This window comes from Sander vitreus, chromosome 18 (assembly GCF_031162955.1).
Source record: "Sander vitreus isolate 19-12246 chromosome 18, sanVit1, whole genome shotgun sequence".
NCBI lineage: Eukaryota > Metazoa > Chordata > Actinopteri > Perciformes > Percidae > Sander > Sander vitreus.
Genome location: NC_135872.1, coordinates 4609100 through 4636935, shown reverse-complemented (window position 1 = coordinate 4636935; position 27836 = coordinate 4609100). Strand labels below are relative to the sequence as shown.

The 27836-nt window shown below is 40.0% G+C and overlaps 2 protein-coding genes across 2 annotated transcripts; both read left to right on the top strand.

Moving 5' to 3' along the window:
- Nucleotides 1-481: 481 nt before the first annotated feature.
- On the top strand, nt 482-15761 carry LOC144533255 (cysteine-rich protein 2-like). The gene is made up of 8 exons (XM_078274504.1): nt 482-662; nt 7447-7541; nt 10573-10630; nt 11076-11204; nt 11596-11664; nt 11826-11920; nt 12033-12090; nt 15195-15761. Exons 1-8 carry the CDS (start codon nt 620-622, stop codon nt 15260-15262), a joined length of 615 nt encoding a protein of 204 aa, XP_078130630.1. The 5' UTR covers nt 482-619; the 3' UTR covers nt 15263-15761.
- A 2164-nt stretch (nt 15762-17925) lies between these two features.
- On the top strand, nt 17926-23820 carry LOC144533230 (uncharacterized). The gene is made up of 2 exons (XM_078274463.1): nt 17926-18575; nt 21058-23820. Exons 1-2 carry the CDS (start codon nt 18252-18254, stop codon nt 21523-21525), a joined length of 792 nt encoding a protein of 263 aa, XP_078130589.1. The 5' UTR covers nt 17926-18251; the 3' UTR covers nt 21526-23820.
- Nucleotides 23821-27836: the final 4016 nt, after the last annotated feature.

Genomic DNA, 27836 nt, shown 5'->3' with positions numbered 1-27836 from the left:
ACCATACTGATAGGGGACAAGATATACTATATAAATACAATGATGTTATTGGTAGTAAACAGTAGGTGGCTGAAAAAATAAACTCAATATGGATGTGTACAGTTACACCTTTCCATTTTATATTTCACGTCTGCTGTTTTTTTTAGTTTTTTATTGACAAAATGCATTATACACAGAATCAGGTAAACTGCAATAGCACAAAGTCATCCAGTCTAATTATTATAAAGATATAAATAAATAAAAAACACACGAAATAATACAAACAATAAAATAACAGATACATTACATGAAAATAATAATAGAAAGAGGTACATGTAAACATATAAAATCACATTTAGTCCAGAGGTTTCAGGATTTCATATCTGCTGTATGTGTAAGGATGAGAACTGCATGATGTCATCATGGGGGCGGGGTTATGCAAATGAGCCAGACGAATCAAAGGGAGGATGTGGCTGAGCCTCGGTCTCTCCCATCACCATCCGCGCCACAGCCACCACCATCCTCTGAGGTGTGTCTGCTGCCACTGGAGCTCCATTCAGACAGCCCGACATCCAGACAAGACAGACAGAGCGCCGGGACACCGACTGAAAACCACTCTGTGTCTTTGTTCACACGGAACATGGCGTCAAAATGTCCAAAGTGCGATAAGACGGTGTATTTCGGTAAGTGTTTGTTTTAACCGCCCAACGTCGAGGCAATTATCGCAGGCGGGGGGTTGACTGCTGGTGGGAGTGTGAGCTAACGTTAGGCTACTTATCATTCGCTATTCTTTAAGTCCTCATATTGTTTGTTTGATTTCATCGAGGCTAGATTCATTTTTAAGCCATGCAGAGCTCTGTATCTGAGGTGACATGTTGACAATGACAAAACACGGGTTTCCATTTTGTAAGTCATCATTTTACAATTATATTATTTAATAAATATAGCATAATTTAATCACATATAAAAACTGTTTTAAAGAAGAATCCAGCTATAGGCTATTGTACAATATGTATCCTTAATTCATGTACATCACATATTTTTTAAGGAATGTATGTGCACAATTGTTATTACAGCTGGGGCTTCCTAATATGGTCATAACATTAATATGATAGCCTAACATAGACACGGTTCAATTATTGAAAATCACCTAGTGAAAAGTTATACCATTGAGACCAATTGATTTATAATGTTTTCAAGTATTACCTTTGCAAAAATACTTATTAAAGTTAATATCATGTAGGAGTGGTGAGATAAATTACAGTAAACTAATATCATGATATTCATCAAACCTTCCTGTAATACTTACTATCAGAGCTGAACTATAGCAAAATTACTCCACACTATTGTTGCCTTAAAGTGCTCATATTATGCTTTTTGGCTTTTTCCCTTTCCTTTATTGTGTTATATAAGTTTTTTGTGCATGTTATATGTTTACAAAGTGAAAAAGCCCAAAGTCCACCCCAAAGGGACTTACCATTTCCAACAGAAAACACTGTTCACAAACTGCTCCAAACAGCTCTATTGTAGTCCAGCCTTTACTTCAGAGACAAACGTGCGTCACTTTGTAACACACATTATAATGCTCGCCTAGCTGCTAGCGTGGCACGCCCTCATACTCTGATTCTGACTGGCTAGTAGTCCTTACCTAGCTACTGCACATGTGCGACTCCCAAGCTTACTATGTATTCTCAGTACAGACTTGTATCATTTTTCCAAACCTACTTTAGTGGAAATCCACGCATGTATTAAGAGAACGAGGAAATCACACCCACTTCCGCGTGATGAAAGTTTACTTTAGCTAGCTAGCGCTTCCGGCGGACCCTCCGCCTCACTCCCCGGCGCCAGGAGACGGGGAAGAAAGCCGGCAACAACTGCAGCAAATCACATTCAGCCATTGCAAACCCAATGACTGAAATTGCCCAAATACCAATTCTTACATGGCATAATGTTAGTTATGATTTATACGTAGGGCGTGGAGTGGGTCGAGGCGCAATTTGTATTTACGACAGTGGTGTGCTGTACAAATCTCAAAAATACCAATTCTTGCACGTTGCTTTAACTTAACTTAGCAAACTGGCCACTTGGATAACTAGCTAGTTTTGTGTTGCAGGTCAACACCTGTACCAGCCAACTTTATTTTTTATAGCACGTTCACAACAAGGTTACAGAGTGCTTTACAAAGAACCAGCAGATAAAAACCAGGGAACACAAACTTCAAGTCCCAGAAACAGGAATATTGTATATTATAGTAATGCAACAAAACCTCAATTATAAACTCCCGGCTGAGTACCACAGACAGCAGGAGCCTGAATATTACAGTGATGTTCCACCAGGGACAGAAAAACAGCTGACAGCCTAATCTAATAACCCTCCTGCTGTAATGATCTGAAGTCTGGTCTGCTCTGCCTCAATTTGCCTCGGTTAGTTTTTGTTGCCAGTTTGGATGTGAAATGTCAATGCCTCAGATTGCGAGTCTCAGACTGAAACTGGTAACCGCTCTGTTGTGACGCAGCCCAGACGGAGCTATAACTGGTTCACTACCTTTGGATAAGATCTACAGGAAGCCATTACCAGTCGTGTTTGTGGTCATCAGCCTAAACTGTGTTATCTGACAGCTTATGATAAAGCACCATCTTTACATTTAACTCCACTTTTAAATTACCTTTTTTCCCAGACTGTTAGCAGTATAATTTTTCCCGTTTTACATGAGAAAAGAAGTAGGCTATGATCTGGCTCATGAGTGAGTTAAGAGCCCACATATCAGTTTTCAGCTTTTCATTTCGAAGCCACACCACATGGCATAGTAAATAATTGATTGACTGCTTTACATACGTCACATGGATCGATTTCCTTTTTGTTCATTCATTTCTCTGGAGAGCAGCAGCCAAAACCCCGCCCTGCAGCTCTAACCAAGCATGCTGCTCTTCTTTTTCCTCCTCATATTTGGAGAAATATGTTTCCTCTGGCAGTTCGAGTTGCTGGTATGTAGCTGCACAGGAAATTTATTGTGGTGGAGGGTCATTTTGAACATTTCAAGCTCAGACATTTGGTCTATTTTGGGATTTTGAGCTTCAAAGTTGCCAGTGTCTGTCAAGTTGTTTTTATGTGTGCAGCTTATAATGTTCTTATAAAATGTGTATATACCCAGCATTTCATTTATATATTTCATTTAAACAACAAACGACAGCATTTCATTGGTACAACATATTGATATAAAAATGGGGAAAGGAAAGAACAAAATAACAAGAAAACAAACACACAGAAAAAGAAAATCAGCTCGGGAAAGAAAAGGAAAGAATAGCCAAAAGTGAATAAATCAAAACTCAAACAAAGCTGTTTTAAGCGGAGACAGGACAATAACTCAAAATAACCCCCCGTAATAACCCGCTGCAGTGGGCCTCGTGTGGACTATGACACTGCATAAACAGTATTTCTTTATAAACGTGCAATAACAGTATCTATTTTTCTTAACGTGCAATAACTGTTTTTATATGCTGCCATTCAATTTGAACAATAACAATATTAATGCTGCTTTCAAACTCCTTGTTATGTCATATTTAAAGATAACATTCTGTAGCACTTTGTTTTTAGTGAAAATACAGTAATTATGAGCCAGTGGAACGACATTTCGTTCATATGTGCACTAGTTGAATGACAATAAAAGATTTCTATCTATCTATCTATCTATCTAAAAGGAGTAAAACACAAAGAGCATGATTGGAAATGATAAGAACACACTACTCTACACTTGTTCCACACACACACACACACACACACACACACACACACGTCCTCCAGCATCAGTGCAAGGTGCTCGCTGTGTGCCGAGGTGACTTACTGTCACATATCACAGCGACATGCTGACCAGTGAGTGTAAACAGGAAGTGTCACGTTGTATCAGGGCCTCAGTGTGTCTGCTGAGATATTCTGGGACTGTCAGTGACCCTCTCCATCTCTCTCTTTACCTCCCTCTGTCCTCCTGTCATTTCTAAAAGGACAAAAGTGTTAGCATCAAACTAAACTTAAACATTTAAAATCTGCATAGAGCAGAATGGCCCATTTCAGAATCATATATATTGAATCACTGTTGGTAATAGTAATAGTTATAGTTGGTAATGGTGAAGCTCATTTTAATAATATTCTGCTGGATAGCTTGTAAAGTCTCATCTTAATCTGCGATAATATGTTTATTTGTTGACTATATTTCGAGTTATTAAACTGCAAAGTAACTTTTAACTAGTAAATCAAATAAATATAGTGCAGCAAAAAGGACAACATTTCCCTCTGAGATGTAGGAGACTAGAAGTCTAGAGTAGCAGAAAGGGTTCATGTTCATAGAGTTAGATCATAGACTGTATATAAATATATGTGTATAAAAAACGATGCATCTCCATTTCCTCCCACCGTACAAAAATGAAGCTAAAATATCCCGTATACGGGCGCTCCCATCTTGCACTGGTGACCTCATTTGGAGTTTTTATTTGATCAAATAACTAATAAAAGCCAAACTTATCCGACAAAACATGGGAACCTAAATCAGCGTGGTCCGAACTACCTAAAGTGACAGAAACCAGAAATCTTTGGGGGAAATGATTTGACGTGTACTTTGATTTTTTTTTAGCCCATGTCCCATCCGCTATCATGGAGGGGGCGGGGTTTATGACCTATACTGCAGCCAGCCACCAGGGGGCGATCCAGATGTTTTGGCTTTACTTTTGGGGAGCTGTCATGTCATCCATCTTTATAAACAGTGTGTTTTGTGGTGGAATTTCCGGAAACACCATGTTGTGGTATGACGCGACTAAGGGAAAGCTTAGACGACATCGGGTCCTTCATAGGTCACAGGTCAGGGGACGAGAATATTCATGCCAGTCTCTAATAACCTAGTTTATATCCACGACGTTCCACTTCCGGGATTGCTCCGTTGCCACCAGAAATTCGGTCGTATGTCCTTCTTTTTCGGCCAGATGTCCGTTACTTTCCTCTTTCTTTGTGTTGGCGTTCTAAACTCCGGTGGATTCATGAGGACTATGGTTAACTGCTCCTCAGATCTCTGCAGGGTAAACCCAGACAGCTAGCTAGACTATCTGTCCAATCTGAGTTTTCTGTTGCACGACTAAAACAACTTTTGAACTTACACGTTCCACCAAAACTAGTTCCTTCCCGAGGCTATTTAGCAGAGGCACCGGGGCTCCGGGTTGGGCTGCTTCGGTTAGCGCCGCCCATGACGATTGTGATTGGTTTAAAGAAACGCCAATAAACCGGAGCTCGTTCCTCTCCCATCCCGGAATGCTGTGAGGACTAGCCAGACCCTCCTCCGCGGCGCTGTGGAGGAAGGTCTGGCAATGCGAGACTACTAATAACCAACCCTGTTCATGTGTAATTACGTTTGTCTCTCTACAGATTCAGGGAATCCAGGCAGCTGTATGATAACGGAATGTTTTGTCTCAGGACTGTCTCCTTTTGGAGGTCAGTGGGCCAGCCACACTTTAGCATACTTCGCAGAGAGAGAGATACGCTGAATCTGTGTGTTTAGGCGACAGCAATATCTTTGTTTACCTGCAGTGTTTCCTCTGTGTTGATTTTGTAGTGGCGGCCCACCATGGCAACATTTTTGCCACCACGGTATCAGAAATAGTACAAAGCTGTACAAAAAAATGTAGTCGCGGTCGCCTTTTAAATTATCCGCTCACATTGCAGTGTAAAAGTAGAACTAGTCAGAGGTTATTGGGCCCGTCCAGTTGAACTCCACATACTGTTGTGTTGATGGAGTTTATTGTCAAAAACGTTCGCTTTCTTCCGAGTCGACTATTAAAGGAACAGCTCCACCAGAAACGTCACGCGGTGGTTCCGTTCTAAGTGTAGACCTGTTGTAGATGTTAAGTGCCCTATAATTCCTCAAAAAATACAGTTCAATCACAACTGGAAATATGCGTCATTGTGTATGAATAGAGGTGAATAAATATATTTGTTTGTGTTGCTGTACTGCACTGCCTGCTTAATTGTCTCCTCGATTGAGTGTTCATGAAAGGCTTCTGTGCAGGTCATCAAGGTCTCCCGAACCTTCTTCACGTATGTGAAATGAGTTGTGCTGCTCCTGAGTTTTTCCTTAGCACTTTTCGTTAGGCTTACAGCGCTCGCATTCTCTCTCTTCCCATTACCCGGAAATCATTTCCCCCTCCGCCATCACGAAGGATCTTCCAGTCCCTTAAAAGCACCTCGAAGATATGAGGAGCGCTTCTGGAGGAGCTTAGAGCAAGGAAACACAGGTGTATCCTACGCGGAAGTCTTTTATCAAGTGACGTATACATACCGCACACCCACATGACAGCTACAGCTGTGCAGGAACTGACGTTGCTCAATACGGAACCAAGGATTTCTTATTTGGCAGCTTCGGCTCCTCCTCCCTCGCATCTCTCTTTCACATCCTCACTGGGAGGAGCTATGACGTGAAGAAGAGATGCGAGTGAAGGAAGCAAGGAGACCAATAGCATAATGAAAAGCACCCTATGAGTAAGAGGGATGGAGCAACATGCAGTAGCTTTATAAAAAGCCAGAATGAATCCCTCCGTGTCACTCTGCTCTCCCTCTGAGCTCAGTGGAAAGAATGTGCTCTAGGTTGATATGAACTCCCAAGAGCCTGTCGAGTGTCCTTTATCACTTTCACTGGAACAGTCTGGGACAAATGGCTCTGCTATAATTCAGAATGCATGTTTGCTTACGATTGGAATCCAGATTGTGGATCAGCTGTTGTACTGTACACACTAACGATGGAATCTTTCCCTCATAAAATCTGAATAGCGTTGCATGTCAGGTTCTCTAAAGAAGTCATATTTTACCTTGATCTCCTTTATATCTGATATTAAAAACAGCTTGTTTGAATTATGTAATGTAGATTCATTGCATTTGCAAGGGACGGGAAGTTTAATACAGAGGCAAAAGTAGGCTGTGCACAAATAAAGCATGATAGTCTTTTCGCCGAATTTCCCTTTTTACATGCTGTTGCTGTGAACTGTGGGATGCCAATTCTTCCACCGTTTCTTCCATTATACAGCTTTCAATGGATGGATGTAATGTCCCCTTTTAATATTTAATCTAGATCCTATCAAAATAACAGTAAGCACCTTTTTCCACTAGTTCTCTATGAGGTGTTTTTGGCGAGGATGTTATAATCTTAGCTCTGATTTGATTGTGTTTTCTGGACCATTTCTGTTTATGCAATTCTGACCCCTCCGGATGTGGCTTGGATGATTGGATCTTCTATTTTTTTTCTTTGGTGCATTTATACTCAGAATGTATTTATTTACTCTTTACCCCATTATCATCTGGTTTCCCAGGGCTGAGTACCTCCAGGTTCATTAATACTGTCTGGATTTGTATACACGTTTAGAAAGGCCTAATGTCCCATAAACGCCATAAACATGACCACATCAATTGCTCATTTCTGTCTTTTTTATTCTGCAGCGGAGAAGGTGTCATCTTTAGGGAAAGACTGGCACAAATTCTGTCTGAAATGCGAGCGCTGCAACAAGACGTTGAATCCAGGAGGCCACGCTGAGGTAAGAGGAAGTGAGCAGGAAGTAAGAGGAAGTGAACAGAAGGAGTCGTCAAACTGGAGAGTTGATGGAGCACATTTAAAGATAGTGTCCATTGTCGGCGTCATTTTAACGCGTCCCATTCATTTCTATGGGAGCAGTCGTGCAATGCATTCTGGTAGCGCCGCGCGGACTTTGGAGAAGCGGGGTCGTCGAGTCGCCCGCTCCTCATTTGCATAAAGTTGAATCCAGCCAACTTTATGCAAATGAGGAGCGGCTGGCTGATGAAAATCTTTCAAACTGACCTTTATCGATCTGAAATAAAGACTTCAGCAACTGCGTAGCCTATTTCTCGCTTAACATGTTAGAGATCGTATTCCGAACGAGCCGCCATCATGGTCCGTTTTGAAATCTGGGAGCAGCCAGCCCCACATGCCGCGTTCGTCCAATCAGGTCCATTGAGGACCACAATGGAAATAAGTCCTGGACTTTATTGTGTTTTTATCCTCGATCGTATTTGATGTCTTTTCATGTGTAAGGCATTCTTGATACAATTTAATAAATCAAATCAAATCAAAGCTGCAGCCTTCGCAGTTGTAGGAGGGTGTAGACGGTTTTCTTTGCTTGTCAGTGGTCATTTAAGAGAAACTGGTGGCGAGCCCACTAGCGACGTGATCCCATCCGTGAAAACAAAGCGCATATGGATATGTACTATCACAATGGAATATGTTAAAACTAGAGCTGCACAATTAACGATTATCGCAATATGGACTAGTGCAATATCCAATTCGCGGGGGGGGCATTATTTGTTAAAGGCAAAATATGTGTCAAACCATTTTTTAATTTAGTATTGTGGTGCTGCAGAGACGTCCCAGCCTACAAATCCTACCCTACAGACTAAAGAAAACATCTTTTTTGGTACAGATCCTCACAAAAATCACACTATAATCTTTTTTTTTTTTCAATCAATTTTCAATGCAAATTAGAATAAAGATACAAAAAGGATTAATCCCTCCAATATCATGTAGCAATCGCAATGTCAGTCCAAATAGTAGCAATTACATATTTTCCTCGTATCGTGCAGCCCTAGTTTAAACATTATTCCCACATTTTTGTGTGAATGTGTCGTGGAGGATTGACATTTGTACGTGTTTTTATTTTACTTTAGAATAAACTTTTGATTGATAAAGGACAGAAAGGGTGTAAGAGCAGTGGTATAAAGATGAGAGATCATCTAAGTAGTTAAACTACTTGCAGTTACATAGGCTGTAGCTGTTTCAAATATGCTTGCTGTTGAAAGTACACTTCCATGGCCTTGGAATAAAGAGAACATGACCTCAGCAGGAAGTATTTGTGGTCAAATAGTCACTCTATTGACTTTCTAACCAACTGGGAAGTCTGCAGAAAAATCAATGCAAGTCTGACCACAAAGAAACCACACGTACTTCCTGTTGAGGTTACGCTCTGTGGTCAAAGCTCAGAAGTGAAAGTAGCTGCCTGAGTTTTGAGGATCTGTTCACACCGAGCCTAATTGAAGAATTTCTTTCTTTGGTGCATGTAAAAGAGACTTCATTTAAACCAGCGCTGATTCGGACTGTCTTCAGATCAGTAGTACTTTCAGTCTATTTGTGTTCCGAGATGTTACTAGAGTTCAGTACAAAACTACACTAGCTGTACATGAGCTGAAAAACTGTAGCAGCCTGTTATTTACGACTGGGATTGTTTCTGTGTAAATGAGGAAGGGAAGCAGTGTGAATCACAGCTGAGCTGATAAATGAGGAGCTCCACTGCTGAAAGCTGCTGACTCAGAAAGTGACAATGCTTTTTTTCTGTATAGCCAGTTTAGGATTTGTTGTAAAAAGACTTGAACACATCTAGCGCGAGTGAAACACGAGCCTGGATTAATAATTCAAAAAGAAGCTGATTGTTCGGTCAGGCTGAAAAACACGGCTAAAGACGCCTCCTGGGTGGATGACCCAGACATGTCTGAATAAAGCCACTACAGAGCATTGACATAAAGGACACCAATGTCTGAATGACATACATTATTACTTTAAATAAGGCAAGCAATGTTGCATATTTTATGTCTGGAAAGGAGTCATACATAGAAAGTCGAGCTGAGGACGTTTTCCTGGACAAGACATTAGAGCCCCTGCACGCTGCCTGCGTGGCGTGAGCGTGTCAGCTGCATGGCGTGTCCGTTTTTTATTTCGGCTCCCATGTTAACAGGTTAGAGCTTGCACACTGCCTGCGTGACACGCGTGCATGCTAGAAATAGGGCCAACGCCTATTTTTCACGCGACACGCAAGCATGTTGGAAGCGTTTCCAGACAAAATGGAATACGAAAAGATGTTTATATGTCATTTTGACATAAATACATTTAATAAATGACATGTTGATGTTTGAAAGTCTCTAGGTTTTGACATAAATGCAGAAAAATTATATAAATTATTATCGATTTTCTAATATTGCACCTGTCAATACAGAACAAAATATTCTGTAGCCTATTTTGCCGTCAATACTGCCGACGTTGTCTTTGCTGTAATCTATTATTTCACTTTATCAATGGGAAACATACTGTACGTGTGTACAGACAAGGCTAGCAGCAGCAGTGCAGCGTCAGACACGTTTCTGGTGTGCAAAGACAGAAAACGCCACGCAACAGAAACGCCACGCTCACGCCACGCAGGCAGTGTGCAGGAGGCTTTAGTCTCTATTTGCGTTGGGGCACAGACTGTCATTTTCCAGGGAACTGGCTTTCACAGAGATTAGTAACGAATAATGAAATGAAGGTAAACACCACAGAATGGACTGATGCTCATATTTAGCACTTTACGTATGTTATAAATTGTTGTGAACAGAGAAAATAACAGAGAGCAGGTATTCTAAACGTCCGTGATTAAATCCTGGTTCATTTGTCATTTGGCATTATGTGAATCCAAACAGACTAAATACAAAAATGTGTTTAACTAAACTTTTCCACTCTGGTTCAGCACAGTGAGAAACTGGACCTGGATGTGTCTACTTACTGTCCACCCCCCTTGTGTTTTGCAGCATGATGGGACGCCTTATTGCCATAAGCCTTGCTATGCCGCCCTCTTCGGACCAAAAGGTGCAGTTTCTTCTTGTTTACAGTTAGGGCTGGGCAATACATCAATCAAAATCGATAATCGACTAGATATGGTCTTAGATTTTGGATATCGTAACATGACATGTGTTGTCTGTTCCTGGTTTTAAAGGCTACATTTCAGTAAAAGGTTGTATTTCTGAGCTGACTGTTCTAGCTGTTCTATTATTTGCCTTTACCCACTTAGTCATTATATCCACATTACTGATAATTATTTATCACAAATCTAATTGTGTAAATATTTTGTGAAAGCACCAAATGTCAACCCTATAATGTCGTCGCAATATCGATATTGAGGTATTTTGTCAAAAATATCGTGATATTTGATTTTCTCCATATAGCCCAGCCCTGTTTACACCTTTAAAGAGAACATTTTTAACAACTCTGGTCATTTTCAGGTTTGTAAATGCAAACTTTTTCTGTGTTTAAGGCGTGAACATTGGCGGGGCCGGTTCCTACGTGTACGAGGCTCCTGTCAACGAAGCCCCTGCTGCTGTTTCCATGGAAACGGATGCCAAACCAGAGGAGAGAAAAGCCCCCGCACGGGGACCTGTGAAGGGTGAGAAATACGTGGAATAAAAATAGAAAAAAACTGTCATATGTCGGGATGAGAAATGCAAAGTCTGCTAGAAGAGAATTCTCTCTGGAGGGATTGGGTTTAGTTTAGGTCACTTCAGTTGCATAGGTGATTGACATACTGAAGATATGAGGGACAGGTTTTAGAGGATAACGGAGGAAAATCAAGATGACAAAAAGTGGAATCTCACAGAGAAAGAAAATACATAAAACTCAGAAAAAGAAGCGTTATTGGGCCGATGTTCCTGTCAAAGTGATCATTTGAAGATGAGTGAAAAATAGGGAGGTCAAACTAGGGGAAAGGAAAATAAGAGAGATTTTTTGTGTTGAAAAAACAAAATATTATTCCAATTCAGTGTGTCTTTTTTTTTTAGCGGCAAGCTTCTCCTCTTTCTCCGGAGGACCCAACATCTGCCCCAGATGCAACAAGACGGTTTATTTCGGTAAGCAGATTGGTGTCTTCATATCTCATAGTTTGCATGTATGAGTGTTGGAATGTGTCAAAGTGACTAAGGCAGCTGGTTTCCATGGTGACTATCTCCATGGCTGTATGTGTGTGCATGTGTGTGTGTGTGTGTGTGTGTGCGTGTGCGTGCGCGTGCAGCTGAGAAGGTGTCATCTCTGGGGAAGAACTGGCACCGGCCCTGTCTGCGCTGTGAGAGATGCAGTAAGACTCTGGCTGCAGGCAGCCACGCAGAGGTGAGAAACACACTCATCACGCTATCACGTGTCCCTATATTTCTTTTTTCTTTTTTATATCACATACCCATGAGGAGGAATTAAGAGGGATTTTGTTTTCTTTCTTTTGCAGCATGATGGACAGCCATACTGCCACAAACCGTGCTACGCTGTGCTGTTTGGGCCCAAAGGTATGAAGTCAGAAACACTGTCAGTGCAGTGCAGGGGACTGGGCAGCAGGCTGGGCTGGTGCTTAGAATAACCATCTTCAAGGCTTCAAAAACAACTATCTCCCCAAATAACAGTCTGCAGAAGGCCATTTAGCACCTACAAATATTCATCAGAGGCAGTTGTATTGGTTGACTCAAACTTCAGTGAGTGAAGCCAAATAAATACATGTCTTTGTGGCCTTAAAGTGTCAGATTGAAGCTCAGTAACAAGGGCAAGAGGGACATGAAGAGAGGAGGAACACTATTATTACGAGCTTCATGCTTTAACTGATACCATAAATGAAAAAAACTAGGTAATCAGCCTTCATGACCCTAGTTACATACCTGCAAACTACTCGCTTTTCGGCGAAAATTACCGTTTTGAATTGGACAATGTCATCCACGTGAATCGTGTAGATCCGAAGAGTTTTATCTGGGGGGGGGTTCCGAGACCCGGTGCTAATACGGCACCGGTGCCTTAACGACCGTTCTCTACCGGACCGAATAGCAACACGGATTCCGATGCCTTATTTAGGTGCCACTTAAATGCCTGCGCTTCTCTCTGATGCTCCGAAAACGGACGTTAGAGGGAACTGAAACATCGCCGCACGGGACGCTAGTCAACACTACACCTGACAGCAGCTAACGTTAGCCTACCGCTAGCTAGCAGCTGGAGTAAACGGTTAAATGCTGACAGCTAAACGGTGTAAAGTGTGTCTGTATTTCACTGGAGAGGATTCCAACAGTCTGTAGCTGCCGTTGTCAACACAGATGTTGCGTTCACTTGAAATTCGCCTTGCCAGCCTCGTGCTGCATTCAAAGTTGTTGTAAAATACCCTTTTCCCATCCAGTGGTTGTTTTTGTCATTTAACAGGAATTTACTGGTGAAATAAGTTATTGTTGTAAGTTATTGTTATTCCATTTTTAATAAATCATTTAATTTTGACCCTGTGGCCTTAGCAATACACAAGCCGTTCTTTAATGTCGCCGAATGTTGTTTTGGGCTCCTTTTTTTTTTTTGTAGATCAACTTTTTATTGTTTTATATTTTTGAACAGACAAATACAATTGAACAAGATGCTCCTTTTTATATATATATATATATATATATATATATATATATATATATATATATATATATATAGAAATGATGTGTCACCTTTTTCAGCTCTTCTGAGTTTGCAGGTATGTAGTTCTGGTATGTCATTTTGGATTAATGAAATCAATCATCTATCTATCTATCTATCTATCCAAAACTGTGGCTGTGTACTTACAAAGGGAACCAGTGATGCAATCTCGTTTGCGAGTGTGTGGGCACTGACTGCAAGAATTAATATATGCGGATTGCATAATATGTGCTCTCAATTTAATATTTATTTTGGCCTGAGACAAACGCTTTCAGGCTCTGTCACTCGCTCTCACACCTCACAAACAAAACCAAGGAGGTCTGAACATCAGGCTTTCTTTTTTAAACACCAGTATTACCATTATACCATTACAATATTGCAGCTTTGATACATAAGCTAACGTTTGTGTGGCTTCGGTTGCACACACGCCATTCCAAAATGACAAAACATTTTCATTTAGATCTACAATTTTCACACAGTATCTATTATGTTCATTGTGTTTATTATTAATTATGCACTACCTGTAGCTGTCACACAGCAGAAGGAATGGTATAGTGTGTTTACAAGCTCCTAGTTTACAGTAGAATGCATACTTTAGTTACAGTATAGATTAAATGTATTATATTTGTTGCACGCTTTATTTTATTTACCTTGTATCATCTTTTGCTATTTTAGTCAGTGTGCTTTTCATTGCCCTTAACTTTGTGTACTTGACTCAAAGAGCCTGCACAAGAACTCCTATGTGCCTGGACTACTAGGTGTATGCACAAATGGCAAATCAAAATCTGGAATCTTGAAATTCAGAATGAGCATTTTTTTACACACGTGGCACAGCAGCAGTAACTTCTTCATTATTTTAGTTGGGTCATCTATAGAAGTTCTGTGACCATGGAGAGCGAAGGTTCGTTTCTCACTGGATTTGTCATCTATAAAGGTTAAAGAAAAAAATTAGCCGGGATGCCCCTCACAAAAATGTGAAAAAGAAATTTTGTGAGAACCCTATATTACATCACATGTCATTTAGCTGACACTTTTATCCAAAGTGACTTACACGTATTACATATGTCAGAGGGCGCACACCTCTGGAGCAACTATGGGTTAAGTGTCTTGCTCAGAGACACATTGGTTGATGTATCACAGTGGGAATTGAACCCAGATCTCCCACACCAAAGGAATGTGTCACATCCACTGCGCCATCACCACCACTGTATCCAAAATGGCTGCCGTCAGCCAGGCTGGAAATTAACTTTTTAATGGTTTTTCCCACAGTGCTGCATAATACATGGTTTCTGAGACTATTTGGGTTAAGAAATTCATAAAGGATGTAGATTTATTGACTTGACCTATTTTTGACCTTCAAATTCAAGATGGCCGCCAATTTTTGGCCCTTTAAATGTCAATTTTTCAAAATCGTCAGAGCCTTAATATTGGGCTCAAATGAAAGCTCTGCTCATACTGAGTTCAGTTATGGACAGTCAAATGACAACATACACGTAGGTCACAACATACACGTAGGTCATTTCACACATTTTTAACCAAAGGTTAAAAAAAAAAAAAAATGGTTTAAAGTGTAAGTCACTTTGGTTAAAAATGTGTCAGCCAAATGTAATGTAATGTAATTACATTTTTTTTTTAATAAAAACGACTCCCAAGCTAAAGAATCTCCTCTGTCTCCCTGCTTTCATTGGTTCCACCCCAGACATCTGATGACCTATTTGTATGTTGTAATTTTACTGTCCATAACTGAACTCAGTTAAAAGTTTAAAGCTTTTAAAAACAACTCTCCCAACAATTATACACTCAGCGAAAGGATTCTTAGGAACACCTGTTAAATTTCTCGTTAATGCAATTATCCAACTAATTATTGCAACAGCAATAACTCTCCTGAAATGTTTTAAAATGTTGTTATTTGGGTGGACTGGCCCTTAAAAGGTAATGACTGTGTTGTGCCCTCTATCAGGTGTAAACACTGGCGGTGTCGGCAGCTACATCTACGACGAACCTGCTGAAGCTGAGGCCCAGCCCTGAGCCCTGACGCTGCCTCCAACGACCCTCCATGGTTTGCCTTCTACAGTCACACAGGTGACGGATGATATGTACTGCGATCACAGGGATGGATATTTAGATGTTTCTGTTGTATTTGTATATTGTTTATATATCTATTTTTTGTACTGATACTAACCTTTAACATGTCCTCCCATGTGAGTTTTAAGATTTGCCTTTCAGTTTCTTGGTTCTCTTTGCCAAATCATTATAATGTAGTAGATTAAAGCGCCTGCGTCACTCATGATTAATCGTTTTTCAGACTTTTGTGCACTTACGAAATGTACTGTATACTGTACTGTCCCACCAATTTATTGTCAGTGTTTGTTGAACAGGTTCATCCTGGTTGTAAAATATTGGGATGAGATGTAGACATAGTTGCACGCACAGAAGACGTGAATTTTACTGAATGTTATGAAGTTTGGGGTCTGTTGGGAACAAGAAGTGGTCAACTGTGCATCACATTTTCTACAGTAAAACTGTGTGGTACCAAACTTGTGGTAAGTGTCTGTGGATATTTATTAATTTATTACTTATAAGCCAAAATACTAATTTAGCAACGCTAAGCTTAGTACATTTCATACACAAGGAAAAAAATCTGTACAGCTGCAACTAGGGTTGCAAAGGGGTGGCAATTTTCCGGTAAATTTCCGGAAACTTTCCATGGACAGTTTAGCTAGGGGAATTTTGGAAACATTCCAATTTGGAAACTTTCATGGGAATTAACAGGAATAAATAGGAATTAATGGGAATAAACTGGATATTTTTAATATTGCTTTCCATGGAAAGTTTAGCTGGGGAATTTTGGAAACATTCCAATTTTGATTTACTATGGTTAGTGGGCTATACAATTAACACACATAAGTTAATAATAACAATGGGTTATGTATTAACCCCCCCCCCCCAAAAAAAAGAAAAGAAAAAAAACTCCTGTATTTTAAAAACTAAATGTTGGCCAGTATGTAGTAGCCTATGCTGATTACTGCGTGCATGCGTCATTGACGAATATAGGGAAGACATTCAGCTGAAGTTGCATTAAATCAGGTTCTTTTAACCAAGATTATGCTGCAAGATGGTTTTTTTCCAACTACATTTAAGTTCCCTGTTATAGGCTAACAGTATTATAACAAGCAATATAAAAATATCCAGTTTATTCCCATTAATTCCCGTTAATTCCCATGGAAAGTTTCCAACTTTGAAAATTCCCAGAATTCTGCAACCCCTAGCTGCAACTAATGAGTATTTTCATTATTTATTCATCTGTCATTTTTTTTCTGTCGATTATTATTAAACAATCATTTAGAAAATTATCAAAATTGCCAATTTATCAGAGACCAAAAGTTTTCAAATTGCTTGTTTTGGCCGACCAACAATCAAAACTATTTAATTTACAATAATTTAAACAGAAAAAAAAATAACACATCCTTAAAAGAAGAAGCTGGAACCAACAAATGTTTGGTATTTTGGCTTGCTTAATGATTTAAAAATATGATACATTAAGGAGAGCTACTAAAACCATGTTCACATACAAAGTGTTACAATAAATGTTAAAAAGATATAAAACATGTCAGGCACATTCTCAGGAAGGTTGTTTCTGTGAGCAGGAGCATACAAACTCAAATTAGTTTTAGCAGGTTTTGAATTGATTTAAGCATAGCACATATTTACATACAGTGTATTCTGTTCCAAGTGCTGTTATAGATAAATAAGACAACCTTAAACTCAGTTTTGGTGCAGGATAAAGGCTGATGTATTTGTTATTATTCCCTGCCAAAACTCATACTCTTTTCTTAATCTTAAGCACAGAGTGCATAGCAGGGACTCATTAGGAGACACAGTTTTCCAGTTGTACAGAATTTATCTTTAATTTCTTTTATTTTTGTCATCTCTTACATATGCCCCGCCTTAGAAAAGTTCAACCAAACGTCACTGACAGGATGAACTGTGGTAATGCATGACCCGCCCTACTCTCCCTCTGATAGGCTAGTACCCTGGTTGATGTCAGGGTACGCCAATCAGAGGCAGAGTAATGCCGCGTTCTATTTACATTGGAACTCGGAAGCCGGAGCTGGGAATGACGTCATACCCGAGTTGAACGCGTTCTATTTAAAAGTCGGATTTTCATTGTTTTCATTAGCTCTAGCCCGGTTAGCTATTGTTAGCAATACCAGTTGATAACAACGCATTACGCCGTTTTTTGTGCATGCAAACAGCGTCACAACATGTCCACAGATAGAAGTTGAAGATGCCTGTGTGAACGACTGATTTAGTGACACAGATAAGACAGAAGTGCTTATAACTTTATGTTACTGCAGCTTTTCACAACTGTTGATACAGGGGGCAGCCATGTTGGATTTTGAACTCGGGCTACTGCGAGGTTGTACAAGTTCCGAGCTCGTAAATCCGCGGTCAGGGGGCGTGTTTACGACTTTGACCTCGTTAAAACCGAGTTGCGAGGTAAATAGAACGCGGCATAACATAAGGCCCCTAAAAGTAAAGATTTGTCACGCTACACAAGAATGCTATCGGAAGTTGAAAGTTTCATACAAAATAATTGTACAGAAAGTGACAATAATGCTCTGACGTCAATAGAGCTCAACAGATAACAGTCTTATTATGAAATACATCACCGGAAGTCATATGTTTTACTCTGGCAAGCTTAACATTTTGAGCTAACGCAACTTATGCTTTAACAACACGCTCACTAGGACGGACCGACGCCATCTCGGAATAAGGGACGTCTATAGGGTGTTTTTAGAAGCACAAGTTGACTTTCAGAAATTTCTGGGGAAATATAACGTTTCATTCGTTTAGTAATTATTTCTGCGTCAGCGGATAAGAAAGTGTATCGTCCGCCCTCGAAGAAGTAGTTCAACGTTAGCTAACTGTTAGCTTGTGACGTAGTTAGCTAAACTAGCTAACTTAGCCGCGGAGGAATTTCACAGCCTGTTTATGTTTTCGCCAGTTCGAAAAAATGTTGGACGGATCTCCGGCTCACGGTGATGAAACAAACATCGGTAATGTCGAAAACAACAACCCGATATCGTTGATAAGCAGCGATGGGGTGAACAAGACGAGACAGGCGCTGCTGAAAAAAGGAGGGAGGAAGCTGCGGTCGACAGCGCCGCTGCATCACCAGAAACCTCCGAGAAACTGCCCCAACATCCGGCTGTCCGACCACAACAACAACAACACTTTATCTGCTAACAAACCCGCTGCTCAGCCCGGTACCGAGCCGCCTCTCGGTACACAGGCCGTGCTGACCCTCCATCATCTCAACCAGGGACCCAAGACAGAGGTAACTTCCTGGTTCATTGTTGTCTGCGCTGAACTTCTGTTAACTGACTGTTCAATAGCCAGTTAGTCTGAAAATAAGACAAGATACACCTTTATTGACCTCCATCGTTGAAATTCGGTTGTTGCAGCAATAGAAATAACAAATAAAAACGGTATATGAAGTTACATAAATAAATTATAAAAAGGTACAAAAGTGAGATAGAAAAGAGTAACATAGCTATACAAGAAATTGTGCAAGAGCATGAGGTAACTTTAATGAAGAGGCTGTTTAAACCTGTTTGTGAAATCCAGTTTCCCTCAAATTCCTGAAATTAAATATCCCCAAATTGTGTTTACATCTGTCCTGTTTTGGTGATTGATTGATTAAGTCATTTATATCAGTTGTAATAATAATACGTTAGTTGTAGTCATATTTACATCCCTATCAGAAAACTTTGGAAGCTATGTGCTTATAAAGTCTCATAAAAAAAAGAGAATAAAGTATCAAATAATTTAAAAAAAATCAAAAAAAGTCACACATTCTTAAAATAAAGTACATTTAATCGTGATAAAGTGCCTGAGGCAGTTTGAAGTGACGCAGTTACTAATCCTTGTTGTGAAGAATCAAAACTAGACAAGCCTGTCTTTATACTGGCAGCTTGACAGAGATAAAACGCCCGACTTGCAATCTGCTGGTAGGCTTGCCTGCCTATGAACATTAAAATGAGAGGGATGAGAGAGGAAGCTCATGTAAACAGTGCAGGGTTCATTTTATCAATGTATTATCTGTTGAAACTATTAAACTTTATCGATTACAGCATAGGCTGCACAATATATCGGTATTTTTTATCGTCATCTCAATAATAACTGTTGTATTACAAATCGCGAAAGGCTGCAACGTATCGCCAAGGACACTCCGATTTTGTATCAGTAGAAAACTGCACTTTGAAATGTAACTGTCATTCTTTTTCAAGCGCCGCTTTTTATATTTAATTCAACGTTCAATTTGTTCAATAAAAGAATCATTTGTTTTGAATTCCACAAGCAATTTGTTGTATTTTAGCAGAATCCTGTAAGCAGCAGAACTGAGTACACTGTAAAATCTGTTTATTTATCGCAAGTAATATCATCGTATTCAACAACATTTTCGCATATCTCATATATTCCTCATATCGTGCAGCCTTATTACAGCATAGGCTGCATTTGGGTGCCTCGGACCCCAATGCAATAATTAAAACAGAAAAAAAATGATATGGATTGAGTCGATGACATTGAAAATAAGGGTCGCCCCTCAATGACCTCTCGAGGATAAATAAAGGTTGAACAAGGAACAAATTGATTGACAAAGACGTAAAAAATTGGAAGGCTAGAATGAAGCACCTGTGAGAGATGAAAGAAAGAAATCCCTCAGTAGGATGAGTGTTAAAAAAAGCTAGCATGTAAACTTTAAGTACAGATGTTTTTGTTTGCCAAACAACGGTTTCTAAACTCAGCTTTGACATACACAAGTCTTTGATCCCTCTAATATTAGTAAAAATAATTCATGATTTCAGCTTTTTTGACTCAAAAATTAGGTATAATTTAAAAATCCAACAAGGTTTGTTGACCATGAATTCCGAAAAATGAGTGTAACACTAGTGGTAATAAGTTGGTGTCCGTGGCGTGTATACAGTGCTGGTGGTAGTGGAAAAAACAGTGGGGGGGAAAAAACAACAAAAACATTGAAAAAAGTGTAAAAAAAAAAAAATTTACAAACAAGTCAGAAAAAGTGCCTAAATCACCAGGGGAAAAAGCGTCACAGAAGTGTTCATTTTCTATTTTGACCCGGGAGGACAACAAGTGCTTGGTCGGCGGGGGAAGACAACACGAGGGTTAATATACAGTCATGTGAACAAATTAGGACACCCATGCTAAAGTTGACTAAACAGGAATAAAAAAATCATCTTTTGGAAATTGATCTTAATGCCTTAATTAAAAAAAATGAGGAAAAATCCAATCTTTAAGGACATCTTTGTGAATGAATAATGTATCATAAATAAATAAATGTTCTTCCTTAAAATACAGGGGGCATAAGTCAGTACACCCCTATGTTAAATTTCCATAGAGGCAGGCAGACTTTTATTTTGAAAAGCCAGTTATTTCATGGATCCAGGATACTATCCATCCTGATAAAGTTCCCTTGGCCTTTTGGAATTAAAATAGCCCCCCCACATCATCACGTACCCACATGGGGTACTTTTCATAAAATCATCTCTCAATGCAAATCAAACCAGCTATTAGGCTAACTGAAATAAAACCATGCCAATCTCTAGGTATGGTGAAGGGGATGTGATGATGTGGGGCTACTTTAATAGTTTAAAGTTTTAGTCAACTTTAGCATGGGTGTCCTAATTTGTTCACATGACTGTAAGTGTTGTTTTGTCCAGTGATAGAATGAATAATGCTATTTTTTTTTATTTTTTTTAAGATAACTCAATTAATAAGAGTTTCTTTCTGTTTCTTAGCTGCTGAAATCCAAAGGCGGCAGGTCGGAGCAAGGAGCCGCGCAGCCAGGTGGCCAACCCGGCCGCAGCCAGCCCCGAGTCGCCCAGAGCATGATCACACGGACCCACAAGCCCAAGCAGGGCCAAACCCCCGGGGCCTCTCGCTCCGCCAAGAGGAAAGAGACGGGCAGCCCGAACAAGCCCCATCCTCGCCACCAGCCTCCGCCCCGAGAGCGCAAGCAACCCCTCCACGCCTCCGACACTGTGTCGGCCGTGAGCACGCCGCCCGCCGAAGCCGCGCCCGAATACCTCAAAGATGGCGAGAAGGTTTACGCCGGAGCAAAGTTCAGCGAGCCACCGTCGCCGAGTGTCTTGCCCAAACCGCCCAGTCACTGGGTCGGAGAAAACGAGCCTCAGCAGAGCGACCGAAACCGAGAGCAAATGACTGTTCATCTGAAGTCGCTGCTGAAGGTTCAGGATAAGTCGTGACCACGTCTGCTATCGGATCCACGCTGAATGCCAACGATTGGAAAATAGGCATTCATGTAAAAATTGAGTTTGGCCTTTAACACACTGAAACACAATGTAGGGAGTTTTTATTAACTGTAGTACAATTTCTCGTGATTCAACATGCTGCCTACATTTGTAAACATTTTGACGGCCGCGTTGTTGCTGGAGATCTGACTAACCAAATATTTTCTGCCTTCTTGTCGGCAGAGTAAAAGAGAAAGCAATGTTTGTGATTGAATTTGTGTAGTAGGAAGTCAAAGTCGTCTCCAGCGGCAACGCGATCAGCTCCTAATGGTTACATTGTGCAAAGTGATGACTGCACTTTTTTTTAACGCTATAGAAAAGGCAGGTTTTTTGTGCAGATGTACATAATATATTGTAAACATACATGTGTGTGTATATTTCTCCTTGTTATTTTTAACTGAGATTCTAGTTTTGTTACTGAGTTTTTTTCCAAAAAAGAAAAAAAAAAAAGAGAAAACTATCCCCTGCAAACTAAGGCGCTTTGTTACAGCTTCGTCAGCGTGAGGCTCAGTGGAAGCACGAAAGACTTTTCTATCTGATTTTGCACTGAAAATCGGGGAAGGGCAGGAAACCTTTTCGATTTGTCCCAAAACGCTTGACCAGCCACTTTGACGATTTTCGTCAGCCTTCGTCGAGCACAGGAGAGCACTTCCGGATCCTGGCTGGGCACCTTTTGGAAACAGCTCAGACAGCGGACAAATCAAAAAGTCCGAATTTACCATCTGGTCGCTGAAGTTCTTTCCCTTCCCTGAACACGGGTCCAGCCGGTGGAAAGCCAAGAGTGGAATCAGGGACCGCGAGGCTGCCGAAGCCTCGCTCACGAACTGAAGAGAAGACCACAAATGTGAAAAGTCTCACAACCAGCTGCTGCAGAAAAAGCCAGTATCCAGCATCAAGACCACGTGCTTCTTCTTTTATTTTATTTTTTTAATTCTGTATTGCACTGACTCAGAGTCAGTCACATTAAGCCGTCTACATTTGAAATATCTTTTTCTCGTCTGTCCACACAGAGCCGGTGTATTTCACACCCCAAAAACAGATTTTTCAAATATCCAGAGTGGGTAAATCTTAAAATGTGGGCCCCCCAGTCATGGCTGAGGATTGTGAGGCATTACGAAAGACAATCTTCTGTCACCTCCAGCTTCCTCTGTGATCATAACAGGCGATACAGGCGATCACCAACACCGCGTATTGTCAGAAGATGTCCCGATTAGAAGTCATCGATTGCCTGAAAAGCTACCTGCACCTCTTTTGATAATCTATTAAATGTTTGCGTCATTGCCTAAGCAAAAAAGAAAAGAAAAGCCAAACATTTGCTGGTTCCAGTGTCTAAAATGTGAGGATTTTCTATTTTATGTCATTTAAATATGTTTGGATTTTTGGACTACCTTGTGACATTTTAGGCAATAATAGTGAGAAACAATGAGCTAATCGACAATGAAATGAATCATTAGTTGTACCGTTAGACATAATCATAAAATAATGACATGCAGTGAACATGTAGTATTTATTATATACTTGTTATACCTGGCAGTAGAAACAGGTAAACGTAAGAGAGGACAACTAAATGGTGACTTCGGCTGCATCAAACGACCATATAGGTGATCACGGAGAGCAGGAGGGGACAGAAAACAGGTTTAAAAGATGTTTATGTTTGTCCCGCTCTCTACCAGATGTTAGCTGTCAGGACAGTTTTGTTTGCTGAATGAAAAGAGGACCGAGAAGAAGAAGATGAAGCTGTTTTTGTAGTATTCAGGTGTTTCAGGATGGACGGCAAGCAAACAAACGCTCGTGTGGACGCACGTAACATTTTTAAAGATTGTATGGCTTCATGTAGACGTAGTCTCACTTTTGTCTGTATGTTGTGTCTTTTTAAAGGGGACTTGGTTCCACACACGTTAATGTTTACCAAGAGTGCAGTAAGTGTTCCGTTTGGCACAGATCATCTTGTGATTATGTACGGCGTGTTCTTTTGTTTCTTCTGAGTGGTTTCCGTGGATGCAGGCAGCTGCTGGATCTTGTTTTCTTGACCTCTGTGACGTCACGCAAGTGGGAAATTGTATTACTGTAGCAAAAAAACTGCCCATTTTTTTTATGACCGTGTTTTAAAAGTGATTTCATTCCAGTTATGAGAATATGCTAAACGAGACACCTCCATGCCACAATTTGGAAGGGGAAAAAAAAGTTTATTTTATGAAGTCTTTCATATCTAAATTAAAAATTATTAAAATATTGGTTACCCCTATTAAATGTTGCTTCTGTGTTTATTACAAGCTGAACATGTCAGATTTTGTTAGAGATGTAGAGAACACAAAGATATGGTGGTTATAAAACATGTTTCCTACAGAGGTACATTTAGTTATGTAAAATTATAGCATGAATGTGAAATTGCATCAGGATTTGACACAAACTGTTACAACGGGAGAACGATGAAACGTATTCCAGCCCTGTCTTTCTATTTGGAGAGACCCTTCTCACTAGATTTGCATTTCGGTGAATGTAGTTTGGCTAGAGATGTCCAAATAATACAGAATGAATGCAGGTGTTTATCTCATCCTGATACTTTAACCAGTGCTATGGAAGCAAATGGACTTTTTTCACAGCAGACATTTTGACTTGTCATATTAGGAAAAGCACAGCTGAAATTGATAACCTTAAAGATGGCTCAGTTCCATCAAGTGTCCCAGTGAGCTATTTCAGTGAGTCAGCATGAACAATACCAGGGCCTCTCCTAAGTGGAATGCAGCCGTCATTAATGGTTTTGAATACACCTGTGCTGTTCCTACTATGACATGTCAGCATGTCTGCCGTGGAAAAGGTCTTTGATTTGAAACTTAACATGTGATTGTGAAATTGAATCACAACTGAAAACTTAATATAGAAATGTAAATGTCACTGAGTTGAAAGCTGTGAAATATTTTATTTAGAAAACCTTATGTACTGGTATTCTCCAACAAGTTAAAAAAAACCCCACCTCTGACATATTAACACTTTGATTCATTTATATGGAGAAAAAAACTTTTAACTGGCTGTACTTGACATTCTGAACATTAAAATAGCAGGAAACAAATATTTCCTATGTAAAGATGTAGAGTAATGGCGTCCTGAGCAGAGAATGAAGTCCCTCTGTGTGTGTTGTAATCTCTCGAGTTCTCTGTTTTGGTAGCCGTTCTGGTGTGCATGTGAGAGCCTTGTGCGTCGGTATCAGAAGACGAGGGCCGTCACAAGGCGTCGGTATTTGCTCGGTTCCTCAACCGAGCAAATACCGACGCCTTGTGACGGCCCTTTGCTCGGTTGAGGACCGGTCAGCGAGAGCCGCGTGGAAGCAGTCCCAGACTTTTTTTTCAGTATTTTTAGTACAGCGCCTTCAGCATCTAATTGTGTAATTAAATCACCACCGAATAATATTGACTGATTGATTTAAATGTCACTGAATTAATAGTCTCGCATTACCAGACCTTCCTCCACAGCACCTTAAAAGAGGGTCTTGCTAGTCCACACAGCATTCTGGGATGGGAGAAAACGGTATCTCTTTGGTGGAAGGTGTATGTTTAAAAGTTGTATTGTTGCTATTAGTCGTGCAACGGAAAACTCAGATTGGACAGATAGTCTAGCTAGCTTCGTCCGTTACCTTCGATGACATCCGGCCGAGGAGAGGTACATCTGGCGGAATTTCCGGCGGCACCTGATCAATCCCGGTATTGGAACGTTGTGGATATAGACTATTACATTTATAGCTGGGAAAATATTTTACTTTTAAAAACCTTCTGATCTTATGTCCCTTCTTCGAAACCTTTAACGATCAATTTTGAGTGATAAAGCCAATTTGAGCAAATGGATTCTTTGACTTGACTTGAATATTTTTGGATTTTAGATCTGAAATAGGCTTATAAAGACCAAGTAGAACAGAATAAAAAAAATACTTTTTTGTGTGCAAAAAGGCAGACATTTGTCTTTGGTTTGCATGTGCAAAAACTGCTGTTAAAAAAGGATACATTAAGACCCATAATATATGTAACACATAGTTTTTGCATACCTGGTATTTTAAATTTCTGATATCTTTAAAATCATTATTTGCTTCCGCACAGTTCTGCTAATCCCACCAGTTTACAATGGAATCTATTAGTTGTTCTACTATCTACATGATACCATGTATAATATTAATGGTGGTTAGTAAAATAACAGATACACTTCCTGCAGGTGTCTTTAATGTTCAGCAGAGCTTTTAATAACCACTATCTACTTATGATCCATACGCTCTCACCACACCCCTGCTGCTGTTGTAACTTTATTGGTTGCATAACTACATCCTCTTTCAAAACCATAACAAACACACAGCTCAATAACTGCTGACACATCGTCGTTACTAAAACGTACCTGTTTAGTTTCAGTTTGACATCATTTACAATTATACAAAACAAAGAAAACTGTAACAAGTATCCCAGAGCCCTAAAGGATTTTTGACAACCTCTGGTCCGTCTGGTTTTGTTTTCTATAAAAGCTTGTAAAACATCAACCCTGGTGTCCATAGTCAATCTATGTACATCATTTCTTTTCAGGAAAAACTGGGCTATTAGAATATTTGCGCTGCAGTGAGGTCACTTGAATGTTAAAAAGGTTGTAGGACCATAAAGACAAATAAATAAATAAAACGGAACATGAATCTCACAGATATATATTGATATCACACACACACAGCAATGCCACACAAGCATTTGTGTTGTCTAAAACAGTTCTATATATTTGGAGTCATCCAGTGCAAAAATAAACATATTGAACATTATAAGTCATATACAAAGGACAAACTATTTACATGTCTTACATACAGTGTAGCAATCTTGGATGTAACAGTATGGATTAATTGCACAAAGACCACGAAAAACTCTGGACTTCTAGGCTGGATACAAAACCTTCTGTAAGGGCTAGGAAGACATCAAAGACATCAGCGGAATGGGGCGACTGTTAGCTTTTAGCTCCAAAAGACCGTATGTTTCTACTAGTTATAATTATAAAGGTATTAAGTTATGAATCACAAGTGCCATTTGGCGTTGTATACAACGCGCTCGACCTCAGAAGGGGTAAAAAGGCCCAAACTGGTCTACGTTGACTATATTACATTACATTACATGTCATTTAGCTGATGCTTTTATCCAAAGCGACTTACAATTGCTATATATGTCAGAGGCGGCACGCCTCTGAAGCAACTATGGGTTAAGTGCCTTGCTCAGGGACACATTGGTTGATGTACTATAGCGCCCCCTAATGGCCGATCTTTACCGAATTTGGTACATAGCGGCATGCCGAACAAGCATCGCGAGTTGCGTGTTGATAGCATTTACTGTGGCAGAGATATTGCAATTGCAAATTTCTCATTTAAATGTATTGAGTTATTGGCCAAAACAAATAAACTCAATCTTCTCAAGTTTCTTCACTGACGACATTTAATTTGGTTGAGATATGATATGATACGTGTGTGGTAGCTAGCTAGGAAAATGTGTTTGGTTGTCAAATGCGCATAATTTAACGTAGCAAAATTCTTTTAATAACTTTTGGTCAGGTCCATCTGGAGATGCTAGGACGAGTTCGAAAAAGTTGCTTTTGCACATTGCGCGATATTACGAAACAACTTTATAGCGGAAATGGGCCTGGCCTATATCATGTGATTCAGCTTAATTCAAGGAACATGTTGATGTAAGGTTTTCTAATATGCGATGAGTAATGTGGGAGTTATAGGCAAAAATACGTTTGACGTCCTTATAGCGCCACCTAGTGGTCCACATGCGTAATTTTTGGTAGGTGAGGTCAATTACCCATTGTACATCTACCATATTAACCAAGTTATTCACTTTAGTGTAAGTGGTGAATCCAAACGTGGGTCCTATAGGCCACGCCCACTTTGACCAATCAGTACCCCACTGTAGGGGGGTCCTCAGGAGTGGCCCTATAGAGGGTAGCCATCAAATTTTGTAAAAATCAGATGAGCCGTTTATGAGATATAAACGTTTTGTACTTGTAGCGCCCCCTAGTGACCAGTTTTCTTAAAATGTGTGGGGCACCTCCAGAGGGTCATGGCAAACAAGAATCTAAAGTTTTGCGATGATAGCATTTATTTTGGTCGAGATATGGCAAAGTTAGTGTTTTCATAGTTAGCTACACAAATTTGTCTGTGTGTAATATGCGCAATTTGTAGCCTATAAAGATTATTTTGATAACTTTTTGTCAGGTCGGTCTGGAGATGCTTCCTGCCAAGCTTCGTACAGATATGT